This window comes from Nanorana parkeri, unplaced genomic scaffold (assembly GCF_000935625.1).
Source record: "Nanorana parkeri isolate BGI_ZX_2015 unplaced genomic scaffold, ASM93562v1 scaffold1207, whole genome shotgun sequence".
Taxonomy (NCBI): Eukaryota; Metazoa; Chordata; class Amphibia; order Anura; family Dicroglossidae; genus Nanorana; species Nanorana parkeri.
The window spans coordinates 148,688-169,908 of NW_017307475.1; the positions used below are offsets into that span (position 1 = coordinate 148,688).

General features: G+C 42.0%; 1 protein-coding gene across 1 annotated transcript; it reads left to right on the forward strand.

The window, feature by feature from the left end:
• Window positions 1-2: 2 nt before the first annotated feature.
• Window positions 3-16,892, forward strand: SLC30A4 (solute carrier family 30 member 4). The gene is made up of 8 exons (XM_018568554.1): window positions 3-498; window positions 4,894-5,040; window positions 6,870-7,000; window positions 8,256-8,269; window positions 9,606-9,801; window positions 11,975-12,080; window positions 15,025-15,159; window positions 15,808-16,892. The coding sequence occupies exons 1-8, from the start codon at window positions 123-125 to the stop codon at window positions 15,954-15,956; spliced, it is 1,254 nt and encodes a 417-aa protein (XP_018424056.1). The 5' UTR covers window positions 3-122; the 3' UTR covers window positions 15,957-16,892.
• The last annotated feature ends 4,329 nt before the right edge of the window (window positions 16,893-21,221 follow it).

The window sequence follows — 21,221 nt, forward strand, 5'->3', positions numbered from 1 at the left end:
TTGCCTCGAGCGCCCCGATGTCATGTGACGAATTATTTTAGTGCTAGCGGCTGAAATCCGGAAGTGGCAGAGTGACAGTCGTCTGCTGTCAGGAACGAAGCTCCGAGCTGTGCGGGGCTGCCATGTGGCGGCGGCCTCCAGCCTGGTGGAGCTCTCTGCAGCTGAAGCTTCGCAGAGACCAGCAGCCTCCTTACCTGAGCGATGATACGGGCTTCGACTACCCAGATGAAGCGGAGGCGGTGGACGGCGAGCTGCCCGCCTTCAATAAGCTGAGGGTGCTGGTGGCGGATGACACCCCGACCATTAATGGGGGTGCTCTGGCCTTCTCCTCTGATGATGACTCCTTGTTGGAACGGGACGACCCGACTCCTCCTCCCCGGTCAGAGCCGTGTGATAGCTGCCGGCAGCAGCGGGACAGGATAAAGGAGAGGACGGTGAAGAAGAGGCTGGGGCTGGCCGCTCTGCTCTATTTACTCTTCATGGTGGCCGAGCTGCTGGGTGAGGACCTGAACCTAACTATCCTCTGCATGAGACCTCCAGGGACACAGTATGACTAGATCTTAAAGCTGAACTCTGGGAGATTAAAGAAAAATACCCGTGCAGTGCCCGCTCCCCTCTCAGCACTGCAAGGGTTAAAAGGGAACTAAAGCCAAGCTTTTTTTTTTTTTGGCTTTGGTCCTCCTTTTGGTCAAAGGAGTATATTTACCAATATCCTCCTCTGACCCAAAACTCAACATAAAGCAGACTATTCTACCTATATGCTGACAGCGCAGAGAAGTGCTGCAGCCGGGACGGATCCCAACAATATTGTCTGGATCCATCCCCCCCCCACCCCCCGCTGCCTGATTGACAGCTGGCTTTGCCTCTCTAGAGCCAGAGGTAGCTGTGCCTGCCCCCTCCCCTGTCTGTCCATCCAATGAGCGCTGGAGGAACAGAGAGGGGAATCCCTACATGGTGCTGTGACTGACAGTCATTACTCTGTACAGGGAGAAGCCATGAACTGAGTAATCAGCGGTTTGTTATCACTCAGTTCTCCAACTATAGAAGCAGCGTGTGACAGCTGCAGTGTCCCATCCCGGCTCTAAGTATTAGGAAGAGTACATTTTTCTTTCCCAGTACTTCTCCTTTAACTACTGGTTATGTCTATGGTGTAGGGGAAATGGGTTTAATACTTTCCTTGATACCTCACTCCGGCAGGCTCTTGGACCCTCCTGTGCTCACACGCACAGCGATGCGATGACATCAAGTACAGCCTAGGGGATGTAGTAGGATAATATTCTGTATTGTACGTGTACATTGAGAGCCCATGACCCAGTGCATTAGAGTGCCAGAGTGAGGAATAATGTAAATAATACAGCCTTAACATGCATTTCATCTTTGTAGAGCGAGGGGAGCTCCATGGCAAGAATAGTTTTTCCTAGAATCCTGAAACATGGGGTCCCTACAGCAAGGGTAGAGAGACCAACCTTTTTTTGGGGGGGGTGGGATAGATCAGTGAGGGGTTAGAGCCACTGCCAAGTTTTTACTGCTGTTTGTGTCCCAGCTAGGGAGGTTGTTTTGCTTTACCAGCTAGGGAGGTTCTCTCTCTCGAATTGTCCTGATCACAGATATCACCAGGAATGAAAGTGAGGGCAAATCCAAAATGTTTTTGTTGCCACCAGAAGAGAAATAGAGGGAGAATTTTCAAATGGGGACACTTGTCCCTGTGACAGCTGCTCATGAGGGCATTTTCTTTACATTGGAAAACAAAAAAATCCTCTGAATGCTTGTTGAGTTCACGAGTGATGGGAAGTCTCCCTGAGACACAGAAGGCAAAAAAAGAGTGTGTTACTATTTTCTACTTTTCTTTTTTTTCTAAATGAATAAAAGGCTTTGACGTGATATTAAACCTTCAGCCTTCAAAAAGGTGCTGGGTGTTTTTTGCCTTAATGCATAGAATGTATTAAGGTAAAATCGGCCTACATAACAGTACTACTTTAAAGTACATCAAAAGCCAAAACCTTTTTTTTTTTTTTCAGGTTTGGAAGAACTGGCGGAGAGTTGGAATATCTATCAGGTTTTTATTGGTTCTGTGTCACAGTAGGGGATTTTTATTCCACTTCCTGCCTGAGAGGTGGAAATTCGCTCTTAAACAGTTGTCACCGGACCAGTTGTTTCCAACTGGAGGATTTCCCCTCACCTGTTATGGTGACAGCTGTAACATTTTGGATTTCCCGTCACTTTCTGTTCCAGTGACAATGATAACTGGGAAAACCGAAGGGGAGAATCTCCACAAAGACACAGACAACAACAATAACCTGACTGATAATATAACTCTTTCATCGCTCTTTCAAAATTTTAAGTTGAACTCTAGGCAGATATAGAATGCAGCTCTGTATTCATTAATATATCTTTAATTGAGTTTTTTAAAAAAATGCAAGCCATGTGAGAACCTGAATTAAGGTGCCCATACACTGTACGATTATCGTACGAGAATCGCGGGAAATCCCGCGATCGTACGAGAATCGCAAAGTGTATGGAAGGCGTGCGACCGTTTCTACTGTACGATCGCACGTCTTCCGTCGAACAAGCAGGCTGGAAAACCTGCCGAGAATCGTACGATTCTCAGCTGGTTAGTGCCGTGCTTGTTCGACAACTGCCGAACGGGCCGGTGTGCGCACGCGCATTTGTTGTCAGCTTTCCAAGATAGTAAGGGGATGTTTCAGTCCATGGTGTAACTTTTCCCAGAGGTGCGACTAGCCTGTATGACATTTTGCTCTGACCTTATGGCAAAGCTCTTTCCACAAGAGGTTCATATGGTAGAGATCTGGTGATTGTGCCAGCTAATCCTTCAAAGGCCTTCTGTTTCCTCACCAAATTGGTTTTGCATGGCTTAGAATTATGTTTTGGATTCTTTTCCCACTGCATGATTTAATATGAACCATTCAAGATCTGTCCACAGGCTCTCACATGACAAAAGACAAGAGGGCTAACCTTTCTGGTCACTGTTCCTTAAATTTGGTGTATTCTCCTCCTTCCTTGTTCCAAATGCCTCATGTCCTCCGATTAATGTGCTTTCCCCTGTCATCCAATGTCTGTCTTCTTTTTCCCATTATATAACTTATTGTCCGTTTAAGATATGGATTTTCCTTTGAAACTCTGCCTACAATGACCGCATCCTGGTGTCATCTTTTCATTGTTGCATTGGTACTGGTACAACTTGAAGCTGGTTGCTCCATCTGTTAATGATCTTACGTTGGCCATACACCTTACGATTATCGGACAAAACTTTTCGTCCGATGATCGAACCGTCGTACGGCAGCCCCATCATGCCCTGATTATTGCAAGGTTCAATTAGCTGTGATTTAAAGGAGAACTATGGGGTCAGTGTTTTTCCCCATAGTTCTCCTTAGGGTAACGGGAGGACACAAACTAGCGTCCTCCCGTCACCCTAAGCTCGGTATACCGCGAGCTACAGCTCGCGGTATACTCTCAGTACGTCTCACGCCGCACCTGGAGCGGATCCCGACTTAGATGACGGGATCCGCCCAGCTGAGTGAGTGACAGCTGGCTCTGCCTATCTAGAGGCAGAGCCAGCTGTACCCGCCCCCTCCCCTGTCCGTTCCGCCAGTCAGCGCTGGCAGATGGGGAGAGGGGAATCCAGCCCCTCCCCCTGTCACGGCTCTCTGCCGCAGCTGAAGCGGATCCCGACAATTGTGCCGGGATCCGCCCAGCTGCGTGACTGACAGCTGGCTCTGCCTATCTAGAGGCAGAGCCAGCTGTACCCGCCCCCTTCCCTGTCCGTTCCGCCAGTCAGTGCTGGCGGATCGGAGAGGGGAATCCAGCCCCTCAACTGTCACGGGCAGAGAGCCGTGACAGGATCGAGAGGTGAGGGAACCCGGTATGTTTTCCCTCACCTCCCGATCTACTGAGCCGACCTGTGACAGTCTCATTGTCACAGGTCGGCTTAGAACTATGAGGTGAGTGGAAATCACTCATGTCATAGTTCTCCTTTAAAGAAAAGCACCTGGACGAATTGCGGTAATCGACCGCACGTATTTTCGTTTGCGCATGAGCAGTGTAGATCGTATGATTTTTTACGTACGGAAACTCCACCAACTTTGCAAAAATCGTACGATCGACCAAAGTTTTCAAACATGCTTGAAAGTCAAAAGTCATACGATTGTACAGTATTTGCGGTTGTACACTGCCCATACACATTGCGATTATCGGACGAAAATGCGATCGCATACGAAAATCGTAAGGTGTATGGGCACCTTTAGAGCATCTCAAACTGCTCTCCTATGCAATTGGAATGCACCTGAAAGCATTCTGCATGTGCCTGTTGATGCAAGCCCTTACAAAGTCTTCTGTGTTAAATGGTTATTTATTTCAGCATAAGTTAAGTGAGTTAACCTTTAGTGTTAGCCCTTTTGTAAGATTAGTTAGCTCTTGATTTTTTTTGATTTTTTTTTTTTTAAATCAATTTTATGTCGCCTTAAAAAGAAAAAGTATCAATGCTGTAAACAAATGCAACCAATGAAGTGTGTGTGTGTGTGTGTGTGTGTGTGTGGTTTATGTGCAAACTGCAGAAAATGAAAATGACTGTTGATGGCTTTAACTTTTCAATCTGTAGTAAACTTTAGCAGATGGAATATGATTGGATGCCATTAAAATACCCATTGCTGTTATGATGATTATTAAAATAAAATACTTCAATTAAGTTAGTATCTCGTACTGAAAGTGGAATAATGATGTTTATATCTTGTATAATATTATCCATAGCTTAGCTTGTTTCCCACATGTGGTCTATACTGTATCCCATTCCCTGAAGCATTGTGTTCAGAAGTGTCTGTTTACAGCTTTAAAGTGAAATTCTTTCCTGGTTATTTGACTCTAATGATTTTATTACAGGTGGATATTTTTCCAACAGCCTTGCGATTATGACTGATGCACTTCACATGCTAACCGATCTCAGCAGTATTATTTTGACCTTGCTCGCTCTGTGGCTTTCTGCAAAGTCTCCCAACAAACATTTCACCTTTGGATTCCATCGCTTAGGTGTGTATCACCTTTTACAGTTTAATAAAAAAAAACTGCATGTGTCAGGTTGCATGTTAACAGACTGTAACATCATATGTTTTTAATGTGCTTATATGTGTGACTTGCAGGCCTAATTTTTGGTGATTTTTCACTTACTTTGGCTGCAGTATACGATATGTTTTTAATTGTTCTTAAAAACAGGATATACGTTTCAAAACCCTGATTCCAAGATCAAGATAATCTGTTGTGATCTCTGTTGAAATATGCTCAGAATGCCCCGTCACAACATTTAAAAACTAGAAAAGAAAGTTCCCCTTTAGAGAAAAAAATAATTATCAGGGGTGTGGATATTTTTTTTAAAAAAACTACTTGTCCAAGGACCAAAGCGGGGGCCCAATCTACTTGTCCTGATACAAAAAATAATTTTAACTATAACTATATTCACCCATGCTTCTCATTGATTAGTGTGGTCAGGTGACCGCATTGAACCAGGAGTGCTCGCAATTTGCAATCGAAATTCCAAATCCATAGTGCAGGGCTACGCTGGACGGCAGTATGGGGCACAGATAGTACACGCAGAGCGGAAGGACTGTTCGCCGAAAGTTAAGTACGGGAGGGGAAAGGGGGCCAGATTTGAGGGGGTAATTCCATTTTCCCAAATTCCTTGGGGAAAGTGAACTTACCCTTTTAATGCACATTGTGCGTGTTGGAGAGCGCTGCTGACCGGCTACTACGTTCTCCGCTCTGCTCCACGCTCTCCATCCTGATGTAATTTGCCGTGGTCCCAGGTCCCCCAGAAGACAGAGGGACCCCAAAAACCACAGCGGGGAGAGAGGCAGCCATTGGGGGGGATGGACCAGCACAGGCTGTCACAAGCGATCTATGTGTCTGTACAGCCACCCAGATCACTTGTACAAAACAAGTGGCGGCTTACCCTGCTCTTCATTTAGCCCTGCTTGGCCAAAGCAGGGCTGAATTTAGAAAAAAAACATGCGCCTGGAACTGCATGTCCTGGGTGTCATAAATTGCTTCACAGTGTGCATGCAGACGTTTATGAGCCTCCCCACAGCTAACCGTACCCATAGCTCATATTGCGTGCCTGTCCCGCCTGCATGGCCAATCTTCACTCCCTTCAAGAGCTATGGTGCCTGGAGAATTTATTTAATTTGACCCACTTTCGGGAGTGTCTGATTCCTTGTGAAATCCCCCCCCCAACCCACGGCTTTCGGCAGATTTGGACGGACCACATAGCGGACCGTTGGGTGCTTTATTATAAATGTTTACAGCTGTGTGTTTAAGGAAAACTGTGGGTTGAGTGTCATACACTCATCCCAAAAGTCAGAGCAGACGTGTGACTCTGCAGCTACCACACGCTGGCTCTATAGCTCGAGAACTGAGGGATCACAAACCGCTGATTACTCAGCTCATGGCTTCTCCCTGCAGAGAGTGGTGACTTATCAGTTATTGCTCCCTGCTTGGATTCCCCCCTCCCCTCTCTCTGTTCCTCCAGCACTCATTGGAGGGACAGAGAGGGGAGGGGGAGTGGGCACAGCTAGGTCTGCCTCTACAGAGGAAGAGCCAGCTGTCAATCAGGCAGCGGGATGGATCCCAACATTGTTGTCGGGATCCTTCCCGGCTGCAGTGCAGTAGCCCACTATATGCTGAGTTTGGGGTCACAGGAGGACATTAGTGAATGTCCTCCTGTGACCCTAAAAAAAAAATATGGCCATAGTTCTCTTAACCCTTTGTAGTGAGGTCTTTTGAAATTTGAGTTCTCAAGTGTGCGTCTTTTTTCCCCCCTTTTTATGTTTATTTACTTAATTATTTATTTTTTCTTTCTGTTGCAGAGGTCCTGTCTGCCATTATTAGTGTATTACTGGTGTACATTCTCACAGGGTTTTTGCTCTATGAAGCAGTACAGAGGACTATTCATATGGACTATACTATTAATGGAGATGTAATGTTGATAACCGCAGCTGTTGATTTATAATGGATCGGTGGAGCAGAGGTATATACTTGCAATGATTAAATCATGCATTAAAGGTGCACTACAGGCTCCTCTCCTGTACTTAAATTTCACCGCATACAATGAGGTTCTCGCAGTGTGTATTAGAAGCTGCAGCAAGTCAAATGGAGCCTGCCTCATTTTCTGGCTGGGAGGACATGCCGCATCACCCAGCCAGAATATCTGGCCTGCCCCTTTCATTCATTGGATTTCAGTTATTTAAATCATGGAAGCTTAACATCATATGTGGACATTACCTAGGGCAGTCTGCATGAAAATGAAACCTGCCTAGGAATGCTCACTAATCTAGACTAACAGCCACCTATGATGACATCTTTTTTTATTTGCTCAACTCCTCCCATGAGCCAGCCTTCTGCTTGCACCAGGACTGAGGGGTCTTGAGTACTGAGGAAGGTTGCTGTGATGTTTTTAGGAAGGTATGTACAGCACCCCACACCCCCAGCCATGATCTCTGATTGCATAGAAAAGCACAGAACTACTGATGATGCCACAAGGTCTAAAATCAGGGTAATGAAATGGAAAGGTTTTATTTTAAAAGGTCATTACCATGTAAATGAGGGGGGAGGAGCAACCAGGGAAGGCAAAATACAAGCAGATTAAACTTCAGCTTTAACTGTATGAGCATATCTGCATTCATCAGCACCTAAAAATAATTTTCACAATGTTTAACAATAATACTATACTCATTTGGTGACCAATATAGATATGACCACCTCCTTTAAAGCACATTTATGCTGAAAAATAGATTTCACCAACTAATATTGCTAAAACGAAAGTTCCTAAATGCATTGTATTTACGTGGGCATAAAGTGTAATCATATTCCCCTGCATTCTCCATCTGGGTGATACTTGTGCCTCCCTTCAACATGGCATACTGCCCTGGGAGCCAGGAAGACACTTTTAGTAAAGCTGCTTCAGAGGCAATTTATCAAACTAATGGAACCTCTCATTTGAATGTGTCAGCATGGCTGAAAATCCCACCTTCTGTCTGCATTTATTATTGTCAGCAGAAGGCACGTCCCCTGCCACCTTGTAATTGCATATTTACTTCTAGATTAGAATAGTACAAAAACCTCACACCCCCATGCTGATAAAGGCCCTAAAGTTCCTTTCTTGAGGCTAACTCGCTATGCTTGATTTAAATGTCAAGAGCGAAGACTTATCCCTGGCACTATCAGTAATCAGGTGACCCAGTTCCCTTTCCCAGTACTTGGTGAAAAGGTGAGCTTTGGAAAAGCATGCAACAATAAGACGGCAAAGCGAGGACAGCCCTTATTGAGTATTATTTAATTGTATGCCCCCGTTGTTCTAAAGTTCTAGGTAGTGCTGGCTGAGATCTCAGTCAGAAACCTAACTTAAATATGAACACTACGTCACCAGCATATATAGCCTGAATAAACATCTGCTTCCATGTGGGTTGTTACCTTAAATAAAAGTCCTATCATTTTCTTCAACATTGTTTTTATATGGGTGTGCTCAGAGGTAAAAATAACCTTTTGTTGTGTTTAGATTTAATCTGTTGGCATTGATCCTGTAAACGCCACATACTTGACTTTGAATGTGCGCCACTATTCACTGTGTCACATTTAAAGTGTATTACCACTATTGATGCCAAGTTGGGATAACACCTGCTTTATATTTACGTGTTCCCATTCACATGTCATAACTCCTGCTGCTGTGGGCAGCGAAGAAGCTTCATTAGCTTCCATCCATAGGCGACATAAAGAGGACTTGTCCCTTCCATTATGCTATCACATAGCATGCTTGTTCTAAAGTGTAAAAGAAAATAGTGACTAAAAAAATTGTTGCTTTTGCCTATGTACCTGACACGTTTGGGATCTATTTACCTGATGCAACCCCATCTTTAATATTTGACTAAAAAAAAACTGAGCATGATCTTGTTTGCACAGTTATTTTTGTGTATTTTTTTTTCCTACAAATATCCATTTGCGCAGATATCGTATGATCTACATAAATTTGCAACTAGCACTTTTTTTTTTAATTATTATTATTCTACAGGGCCATTTTTTTTGGAAAATATTTAAATGTTTGGGGGTTTTAAGCAATTTTCTAGCCAATGTGTTTGCAAAAAATAAAATATTGTTCCTGTCGCAAAGTATTTTACCAATCCTACCTAGCCTCCCCCTATGTAATATTAAGGTGGGGGCTGTGGAAAGTTATGTTTATCTTAATGTGTTAGCAGATTCCATTATCTGTTGTGAACACTGTCTGTCCTAACAAAGGGTTAAAGTCTTAGAAGCATTGTATGTTAATGAGAGGAAGCTTATTCTGTTCCTCTACTTTTACTTTCAAACTGCTCAGAGTAGCCTGGAATCTGCGCAAATGCCTTCACCCAAGAAACAGCTAAAAGTTAAACAATATAGTTTTAAATCATTTTTTGGTATGTTGTATGAATGGGAACACATAACAAACATATGTATCAAAGTTTTTTTCAAATATGACTGCAAAAGTGGAAATACACTTTAAGCCAAGGTGAAACTAGAAACTATTTCCTTGTTTAGTACCTGACCTAATTTTTTTTTTCTTTTGTCTACAGAATGGGGTTTCTGTTAAATCAGGCCGGTCATCCTCATTCCCACTCGCATTCTCACAGTGCGCCAACAGGTTCTTCTCCCAGCCCTCATGGCCACAGCCACGGTAGCCTGGCAGTGCGAGCAGCATTTGTACATGCACTTGGAGATCTTGCTCAAAGCGTTGGTGTTCTGATCGCTGCATACATCATTCGATTCAAGGTATTGGCCCATTGCGAGGGTGCCTTCCATATTTACACATTCAAATGAGGACATTGCATACTTTTGTACATTTGACTAGCAAGTCTTTACTGTATTTCCAGGATTAAATTGCTACTTGTTTAAATTAAGGTGGGGGCTGTGCATATTAGGTTTTGGGTCTTTTTTCTCATTCCAGTTATACATACAGAAACATATACAGCATACGCAAAAATAATATACATCGAGATAGTAGCTCTGGCATATTTTATATTGTGTGCATAGGATCTTTTTTCTGGTTGGTAGCACAGGTTATAATGAGTTTTGGGATATATCAATAAATGGGATTATGGCAAAACAATGAAAATCGGGGTCACTGTGACCTTATAAAATTTGGGATCGCAGAAAACATTTACAGGTCTCATACGATTTATAGAAAAGCTCTACTTTACGTACATTGTTAATTGTAAACAAAGTCAAGTTTACTTTTAATACCATGTTTCATGTTAGACCCTTATTCAGTGTTACATCCCAAGCCCACCAACTACCTGAATTGTGTGGGGAAGGGGGGGTTGCTCCTTAAAGGCTGCTGACCGTTTTTTAATCTGGCTTGGCTTCATGTGGCTCAACCCGCACAGCTTTGTCATTTATTCACAGACCCTGTTAAAGGATAGAGAAACTACAAGCTCCATCTGCCACCGCAGCAAAGGGACTCTCATGGGAATAAAAGTATGGTGACGTCCCTGTCACTGTAACTGAAAGTCCATACCTTGGTACGGAGCGGGATTGGAGGAACAATCTGCAGGAGCCAGAGAATTGCACCTGCAAACTACCAATTGCAGTTGCAATGCTTTACTGGCTCCAATGCAACATAAATAAAGAAATGCACTTTTTTTCTTTTCTTTTATGAATGTTTGCAATTATGTTTTTATTAAAGATTGACTTTGACTATAAGCATCTTTCATCTTTTCTGCTTAGTATTTTATGTGAGGTTTTATGTGCATATTTAAATTAACATCATCTGACCAGCAGAACCCCATGGAGCCATTACATCTTTTAGGGTTTATTCCAGAATGAGAAGAGCTGGCCATCAGAGAAACTTGCTGATGTTTAGACCTCAAACCTGAGATATGCGCTGCCTGTACTGTTGGCAGGGAAGGGGAGAAGGTCCTGAGTACATCCCTGCACATGCACTGACACTATAGTACAGCTAGCTGATGGCTTGATTCTCTTGTGTGCCTTCGTAAAATGATGTGAGCTGTTGCATAACTGTTTTCTAAAAATGCACCTGAGGATGCAAGTCTCAGTAACATGGCTGCTAACATTGTAGCCATAAAGCTATTCCTTTAACTAAACAGTTCTACAGAGCATTACTACGTTAGTTTTCTGCTCTGGAAACGGGTACTACTGACATGACATGAGCTGCCTCTTTGATTGGAGTAACAAAACTAATATGCATTTAACATTTCTGTTTGGACCATATAAGGCCCGTACCCTCACTGCAGCCTGCTTTGGTGACATGGATCAGTTAAAGGAAGGTGTCCCTTGGATAACCATTCCATGACTTATGCAACTGTATCTTTTCATTGCATTGTGTCCTTGGGTTTAAACTTTACACAGCCCTCCCTTCTCTCTGCATCATAAAGAGTCAGTGATACATCAGAAGTACTGCAGTAAAACCCTTCACCTGCCTTCTGACATTAGTCACATGCTGGCTGGAGACCAAATAAGCCGTTGGCCTGTAAATGCCACTGCACCCTGAGGTTGAAGTGTTTATCTGTTAAATACTGTAAAAAAAAATTAGGTTAGAAATATTTTTTTTATTTTTTTAAACATTTTTCACATTAGTCAGTCATTAATGAGAAACAAAACAGTGTTTTTATTAAAGTGGACCCAAACTCTTAAAGTAAGGCTCTTTTATGTTATAGGAAACGTCTAGATATGTGTATTGTCCCTGAGCAGTGCCCTGACTTCCCAAAAGGGTTAAGAATTTTGCACAGTTTTACAGAAAAAGGTGACTGATGTTATTTTCAGCTTCTGTCCTACTTCAAAAACTACAAAAGAAAGGAGAGGAGGCCTTGACTAGTTGACAGGGTATCATATAAATTGGATCTTGATTGTAGGACAGGATTGTATAAGTTACATATTCTGTAAAGCAAAATCACAAAGCATGTAATAAATACTTTTATCTTTCCAGCCAGAATACAAAATTGCTGACCCAATATGTACCTATGTATTTTCGGTACTTGTTGTTTTTACTACCATAAGGCTTATATGGGACACCGTACTTATAATACTTGAAGGTGAGCATATTCCTATAGACGGTACTGTACTTTCTTGGTTTACTGATGTGAAGTTGAATTTAGCAGTGCTGTTCTTTTCCTTGTGTTTTTTTTATTTCAAGTAGTTTTTGTTTAAGTAAAGTGAACGAAAGAAAAACTTGGAACAATAAACAAAGTGCAATTGCGTATCAAAAGATACAATGTAACAGAATTAAAAACAGATTGAAAGTACAAGGCTGCCCAGTGGTAATTAGGGTACAGTTGGTTTTTAGAAATCCAGCCATTGAAGTCAGCATTAGGAAAAGAAGTAAGTGGAGAAAGGGAGACAAGTAGGAGCCCAGTGCTATAATGCGAGGAAGAAGTTGGCTTCAACAGTAGCCAAAAAAAAAAGAGTGGGGGGGCGCCGGGAGGTCAGTGTTTGTTGCACCAAAGTACGACTTAAACAGTTGTAGGTGACAGGACTTGGCATGAAGTAAGTAAGATTTTAAGTGCAGAGGTACCCTGAAGAGAAGTGGAGGAAAGAAAGAGGGAACAAGGAAGTAGAGATCTTGGAGGGGAGGGGGACAGGAAAGGGAGGAAAGAGCGGTGTTCTTTTCTTATGGACAGTTTAACATTCCCTGTCCTCCTTTACCTGAGCATTTACAAAACAGTCCTGTGACCAGATCTATTTTAGAAGTTGACACCAGTATGAGTGACCATACATGGCCTGATGCTGCCCCAAAAAGGACATAAAAATGTGATGCTTATGGAAGGATCAGTGATGTAGAAGTACCTTAGGCGGTGATAATAATAACTACTAAACGTTGGAAATGTTTGTTATCTGATATTTAGCAACTTGCTGAGCAGAGGGGAAAAAAGTGTCTGCTCAATGCCCATTGCTGCTGGTAAATGTCACCTGAAAAATCAAATCTGCCTGTGTGGCCAGATTAAATGTATATGTTTGCACTACACATGTGGCCCCATGTAAAATATCACCACATCCAAGCTGAGCACAGTGCTGTAGTGGGGAGGCCCACAAAACACTTTACTAACATACATCTGAGTGATATGCACTGTATAATTATCAGTAACGATTAGTATATCCAGCTCCAGCCTAATATAAACAGAAACTCTAATAGGTTTGGGTCAACGTTATTTTTTTAAAAATGTTTATTAACTGATTTTGTATATATATTTACTCATGATCTGCATAAAAGTTTTACAGATAAATATTCAGTTTTGGTTACTTCTATAAAACCGTGTTTTGTTTGATTTTTTTTTTAGAGCTTACTGTGCTTTGTACTAAGAAACCCCAGCACCACTGCTTCCTTTTCTGACGTTAAAAATTATATTCTATTATAGATTCCCTTTTTATCGGGTAATCACTCAAATATTTAAATTTGCTTTAGTGAAAGTCCTGCTTTTATTACTTTTATATTTTTTTTAACATCCATTGGTTGGCTTCTAACCTTATGCTGTTATTGAGAAAATTGCAGCTGCCCATTTAACATAGCAATGAACAGGTTACTGTGCTGCTTATATTGCAGACTCTTCATTGCTGATTAGTAATTCCAGGCTTATCTGTAAATACAGACATGTTCAGAGCAGTCTATGGCAAGCCTTGCCAAATCACCACAGGCTTGAGTCATTTCCATATTTTGTGGGGTCCTTACATTTTGAATAGCAGGTTATACACTGAGTGGCCAGATTATTATGACCACCTGACGTTTGTAAAATGCGCTGAAGTTGCTAGAGGGCCAGACCATTATAAATAGGGAAGCAGGTTGTTTACCACGACAGTAGAAGTGATTTGTTTCTGAAGATATGGGTAAACAACGCGATTTAACAGCCTTTGAACGTGGGATGATTGTTGGCGCTCGGAGCCATGGAGCGAGTATCAGCAAAACAGCAGAATTCGTTAAATGTTCAAGAGCAGCTGTTGTTAAAGTGTTTAAAGACTGGACTGTCAGCCGAAAATCTGTGTCTGAACGTGCGAATTGTGGCCGTCAGCGACTAGTCAATGTTAGGGCAGAACGGAGAGCGGCAAGACTGGTACAAGACAAGAGAAGGGGCGACAGTGCAGTGTCAGATTCCTCGCATCACCTTTCAACATCTCGTGGAGTCACAAGGCGGGCCAACGAAGTACTGATGGGGTGGTCATAATAATCTGGCCACTCAGTGTATGTCCAGACTATATCTCTTCATATATGCAAGGTTTAAGGGCCCAGTCACACAATATCCAGTGCGTTCCGACACGGTTCGAGCTTGGAACATACTGGATCGCATAAATCAAGCCCAGCCTTGATCTGGAGGAGGCATGGTGGTGGCATTCATATCAATGGCACCGCAGAGAACCCCATCCCCCCGCTGTGCGATTGCTCGTACCAGAATGCATGGTACTGGAATGCCCTTTGTTGCCTGCACTATTTTTTCTGATTGTACTGCACCAAAACGCAGGGCATTACTGTATCACGAGTTCTTGTGCCGGCGATCAAACTATTGGGGGGGGGTGTCTACGGTGCACCACTATGAATGGAACCACCACGCCCCCTCCTTCTCCAGAACGCGGCCCGGCTTGATGTATGCAATCTACTGCGTTCCAGGCTCGAACCGTATTGGAACACACTGGATATGGTGTGACTGGGCCCTTAAACCTTGCATATATGAAGAGATGTAGTCTGGACATATAAAGTGTATAACCTGCTATTCAAAATGTAAGTAATCTGAAAATCACTCAAGCCTGTGATTGGGCAAAGCTTGCCATAGACTGCTGGAGTGACCTGAAATAAATTGTTAGTATGCATGAATCCAGTTCCTCTGTGTGATTGTGGTTTGCATTAATCATCTTGCACTGGCTGGCTATTGTGCAATAGCTCTTTAGGGAGTGTCGGCTGAAAATAGCATTAAAATTTTAGGAAAGCAATGTGGATGTGGAACACTTTAAGACATGACTGTCCCATCTTATGAAATTCTACTTTTATTGCAGGAGTTCCAAGTCATGTGAATGTGGATCAAATCAAAGCTGAACTAATGAAAATAGAGGATGTGTACTCCGTAAAAGACGTTAATGTCTGGTCACTGACTACAGGAAAATCTGCTGCCATAATCAATTTACAGCTTAGTAAGTTGGCGCTTAACTTTGAATGTATTTCTAAAATAGATTCCACAATGCAGCGTTAAATCACTACAAAGCTTGCCTAACAGGAGTTTATGATGGAGTATATGTATCTGATCAGTCAGCTGGAGCAAGCAGTTTGTAATTCAGTCTTTCTGTTTTAGACTGAATATAAGTGTGTTCTGAAAGTAAGAATATTATGAAATATTGTAAAATGAAGCTTTAGTGTACACAGAATTTTAAGAGCAGTGGAAAACGAATGGTACAGACTGCATTCTAGGTTTGCCTTGTGTGCTCCCTTTACTAAGCATTAAAGTCTTTGGTTAAAACAAATGCAGTACATTCCCAATTCCCCATGTTTTGTTTCTTTAAAAACTCTGCAAGTACATAAGACTACCATTCGATCCTGGCATGTGAGCTGACAAGATTGCCTCTGCTGTAGTGTTAGCCCTGGCCGAGTTCCTCCTGGCAGGGGGAGAGTTCTAATGCTGTGGGTATTTGTTTCTGATGCCATGAGTTAGCCTCTTATCATGGTGTATTGTTCTTTTGTCTTCCTATAACATAGTGCTTTGTTGTCTGGATTATTCAGGATCTCAGTGTGGATTAAATATGGCGCAATGCTGAATATCATCTTTCACTAATATTCTTTTTCAGGCCCTGGCTCAACATCAAAGTGGGAAGAGGTACAAAGCAAAGCCAGGCAGATATTATCAAACACATATGGAATGTACAAGTGCTATATTCAGATGCAAAGTTACAGAGAGGAAGATAGCACAGCCTGCGCCACCTGTTCCAGTGCCTAAGTCCTATGGACTGATTCTGCCTTACCACAGACCCAGCAGAGTACAGCAATATATACATTCACCTTGAACTCTTTCTGAAGTGGAGGTGGTGCCATCTGCCGGGAAGCATACTTTTTATGGCAGCCTGTATTGCACCATTGTGAACTTATACATATAGACCAATTTTAAAATGCAGTTTACAGATATAAGCAAGTTTTGCACATACCTCCAACCTGGGGTGAAGAAATGAAGCCCTGACACGAGGATCCAAAGAACACTATTTTGGTGATCATATCTAATGACTTGTTTTGCCGATTTATGGCGGTTTGAATCTTTATTTGATAGGACACGACACGTTTTGATTAAACAGGTGTATCAGCATTTATCATTTGGCTGACAAGAGACCTATTGCCTGGCAATTCTTTTCACATTCCGAAAGAGTTACAATTCTCCATAAAATGAACTTCCGTCACGGGCCAGTTTTATTGGCTTTCTGTTCCAAAGGTTAAGCAGTTCAGTTATATTTAAATCCAGATGAAGCACAGTCTCCATAAACCATCACTGTTATCACACACACACAGCAGGTTTACAAGGCAGCCTCAGCGGGACCATAGAACATGCTTCATGGATTCGATTCTTCCACTTTTCTGTTCATAGGGTCTCCCAGCTGCAATGCCTCCTTCGTCTCGCACTGTCCTGATCACTTATAAGGGAACATTCACTCAGGTTTATACAATGACCTGAAGGTTTAATGATGGTCTTAAATAGTGTTTATTCAACCTTTTTGTGCTGTTAAAATTCACCTTGACAGCCCTGCTCTCCAAGTAATAAGTGTTTAAAGAAACAGTGTTGTATGTACAATATGCCTCGCAGATTACCTTTTAACTTCCTGCACAGCTACGCCAGTGTTGTACTTATTTTTTAATCTTGAAATATACATTTTAATCCGTGTGCTGTGCTGACAAACAATTATATTTTTATAACGGAGAGGTGGTCAGTTAGTTTTGTGTAAATTGTTTGGCACGGTAGTGTTGATAAATATTTAAAACTGAATTCTAGGCAAGCAGCTAAATACATATGTCGGTAAAACCAGAAGTGTGAGATGTTATACCGGCAAATTGATGTATTCTGTGAAGTCAGTTATGTGGTCTAGGCAGTCCAGCCTTTTTCTTCCTCCACTGGAGTCACAGGCACAGTCAAGTACACTTGTCAAAACACCCTGGCCTGTTGATTGGTTAATTAATGAACTCATTATCCTGCCAGTATGTTCACATCCAACACATGAGCACTACTGCAGAGCCAGATTGGATCCTAGTGCTAGCCATCCATCTCCCAGGCTGCAAGGCAGGGGGTTACATGAGGCTGTTACTAAGACCTATTTAGGTTTCTAATCTAGCTACATTTTTATTAATGAACGCATAACTGCATTTGCCTACAGATCAGTTTTTTTTTTGTGGTCCTAAAAGTTAGACACCATATGACCGCTCCTGCTGGTATTTATAACTAGCCGATTCACCTAACCCTGCTTATAGAATGTGAACACTATTTCAGAAAGGGACTGTTCACCTTTATTGCGTCAGCGTATATGACGATAGCCATCCTTGATTGGGTCAGACTCCATATGAGCAGTGTTAATTCATGAATGGAAGAACCAGATTTACAATAAATATATATCTGACAAAGGTTCTATTCCATATCTTGCACTGGGAAAATGGCACAATATTTAAAGGGTCATTTAAGGAGTGGACACCGCTGGGCTGTCATCCACTAGTTTCTTCAGCACTGAGATTCCCCTGTAAGACCCTCTGCACTGCCCCTGTGCCTCCTGCTGCCTCATTTCCCAAACTGGACAGACCTGGTTGGCTTTATAGTTGCTTAACTGTCACACACAAAAAATTAGATATCCTATTTTAATTATTCTTCCACACCGGATGTGTTAAGAAGTGAAGAGAAGTCAACTCAGACAGTGTTTTCTCCAGTGCTACTGAAGATGAGAGTAAATATGTTTATAGATATTCAAGCCGGATCTCTGATAAATCTCATAGCTGTAGTAGGGTTATGCTCTTTTGTAAATACTATTGAACATATACCCATCTTACTTTTATTGTACAGATACTTGAAGAATCTCATTTCAGTACACAATACGACCTGTCGGAGCTATGCCTACTCTGCAACATTCGTTTGTGTTCACTCTATGTGCAGTAATGCTTTTTTTTTTAACCTATGCAGTATTATAGCTAAACCACAGGGGTCCAAATAACCCTTTTACCAGCTCACCTTGCAGGGATATTCTATCTCTAGATAACAAGTAAGATCAATCCTTTCAGTGCTAACGATATCCGGTTAGTATTGCAGTTGTGCTAAAGTCTGCAAGTGCCATTATCTGAGATCCATGTAATCCACTGAAGCTAGAGTTTACAGAGCTTCTCCCATGTAGAGTGGGACAATCCAGTTCCAAAAACTTCTTAGGACTGACATTTTTTACATTAGGCTTTCTGTCTTTGAGTGGCAGCAAGACATCTGCAGTGGATTTGTCTTCTAATAACTCGGCTGAAGTCCTGAGCAGGAGGTAGACTTTGTTTATGCTTAAAAGTAGACATACAATTCCTGCTGTCTTCTTCAGTCATACAAGAAACATCCGATTAAAATTCGCTAGTGCAGTAGTAGTAAACGTGTAAACAGTGCACTAGGCTGCCACAAAAGTTGTACAACACTATAGAGTCTATTTATTAACAATTCGCAGAGCCATTCGCCCTGCAAATCTCTGAGTATGTATGTTCTGTGCTGGGAGGGGCAAAAATGAGCTCCATCTAGAGGCCATAATTTGGTATTACATTTGACCTGAAAAGAAAATATACCAAGACTGTTGTTTTTTTTGCCTGTTTGCACAGAATGAACGTTCATAGAGTGAAAAGCTCTGCCAGTTGTTTATAAATAGACCCCTATCGGGCAGGTGAGGATTTGTGAGTTAGCATTACTGTCTATTGGGCCATTAATGTGTTACTGTGAAGAAATACAAATTGCATGGTGTATTTTTTTTTTTCCCCCTCTATCCAAAACTGACCACAAAGTAATGTATTTTTAACATTCTCCTATGGTAAGTCTCAGGACTTCTATAAAAAGAAATCACACAAGCCTAAACAGAACAATAAACCTTTGATTATTGCCAAAGTAAACAAACTGGTGTTTGGGAGAACATTTAGTGTTTCTGCATTCCTTTCCTCTTAAGACCCTGTTGGTGAATTGAGCCTGTAACAGTATAATTCATTTTATACAGAGTCCATGATATCACCGCCCTGCTTCAGAAAGATGATCTTGTGCTCCAACCCAGACATGATTCGGATACCTCTGAGTCACTAACACAGATCGGTTTTCCGGATACTGGATTTCAGCTTTGCCATTCAGACAATGACGACGCACTTTGGGTGCCATGCTAGCTGAATGGATGGGCTTCTTTCTACAAATAAATGTAAATACCAGGAGGAGAGTGAGCGGGTTCAGAGTAACCTGTGTGCTTTCTGGTTTAACAGTTGTTTTTTCTAGGCTTGGATGGAGTGGAGAAGGATTAGAACTGTTAGGTTTTTACAGCTTTATTTTAGAGATTTCTCTTCACATCTTGCCCTGCTGACAACGAAAGAAAAACATGTTTTTTTTATTACTACCTGTGCTGCTCTTCGAGAGATTTACCATCATTTCCTGTCCTGCTGGCAAGGATTTACCAGACAGGAGATGAGGGTAAATCTCTCTAACGGAGCCCCAGATAGCAGTAAAGTCTGACAGATTATAACCCTTCCTCACCTTTTCAAAAGTAAAAGTGTTTAGCTAGACACATACTTTAAGCCTTCACATTTGTTCTTTATGAATTCGATTGCTCCAAATTTTTATAAAGCCAAGGAATATAAAAAGGACCTTGCCAATGTCACAACAATCATTGGACACATCACCGATGGTATGGGTGGCTATGAGACTTGTAAATATACATATTAGGCACAGATCCCGGTATGCACTGTACATGTATAACTAAACTGGAAACACGAGTGAAAAGATGTACTGAAATTGGTTTCCTGTGTTATCGAATTGTTTTAGTAATTACATTAATTTTTTTTCCTTCAAATAAAATGTATAACTTTCCAAAATAATCACACTGCTAGCATATTATTTTTATAGCAGGGAATGGTACTGAATCTGCACAGTACGGTTGTAAGAAAATATTTATTTGCTGAATCAACTAATAAATTGTTGATCAAAAATGTATTACTGCAATAAAATTTTCAAAGAGACTGAAAGTGTTACTCCAGACTCAGGACTAAATACTGGATTATAAACTACATGGCCTATTCTAGTTTACAATTAGAAACTAGAATAGACCAGGATTAGAAACTACGCACAATCTTTCATAGTAAAATTGTTATTAAACCCTCAGCGTTTTCTGCATATATCTACTTCTAGCAAGCACTAGATATATGCAAAGACATTTAAAAAAAAACAAAAAACTTTTCAAACGAGTTAAAACTTACCGCGCTTGACAGGCACTTTTTACCTTTACCTTCACTCCCCATATAAATTCTCATAGACTTCTATGGGTAATTAAAGGAGAACTATGAGGTGAGCGCTTCTCACTCACCTCCTAGTTCTAGCCGACCTGTGACAATCAGACTGTCACAGGTCGGCTCAGTAGATCGGGAAGGGAGCAAACACATACCGGCGTTCGCTCACCTCTCGATCCTGTCACGGCTCTCTGCCGTGACGGGAGGGACTGGATTTCCCCCCTCCGATCCTCCAGCGCTGACTGGCGGAACGGACGGGGGAGGGTACAGCTGGCTCTGTCTCTAGATAGGCAGAGCCAGCTGTCACTCACGCAGCTGGGCGGATCCAGGCATAATTGTCGGGATCCGCTGCGGCGTCTCAGTATACTGCGAGCTGTGGCGTCTCAGTATACCGCGAGCTACTGAGCTTAGGGTGACGGGAGGACGCTAGTTTGTGTCCTCCCGTTACCCTTAGGAGAACTATGGGGAAAAGCCCTAGACCCATAGTTCTCCTTTAAGTAGTTCTGAGCTAAACAAAGGCTTGCAGGACACAGGTCTTAAACAGTCCTCTACTAACATCTTTGTGGATGGTGTAATCCCTTGTTGAAACATAGACCCCTACTATTGATAAGACCTTACAGTATTACCTTTTACCTACGTGTAAATAATACCAATTTTGAGCCTCAAATTTATGTTTATCTCTAGCATTGTAAATTTTAGAATAGTCACCTACATTTCATAGTTTAAAATGTTCAGCAAG

Excerpts from the sequence above, each read along its gene's own strand:
- SLC30A4 (XM_018568554.1), top strand. The coding sequence starts at position 123 with ATGTGGCGGCGGCCTCCAGCCTGGTGGAGCTCTCTGCAGCTGAAGCTT. Across the intron at positions 499-4,893 it reads CATGGTGGCCGAGCTGCTGG|GTGGATATTTTTCCAACAGC; the intron begins GTGAGGACCTGA and ends ATTTTATTACAG. Across the intron at positions 12,081-15,024 it reads CGTACTTATAATACTTGAAG|GAGTTCCAAGTCATGTGAAT; the intron begins GTGAGCATATTC and ends CTTTTATTGCAG.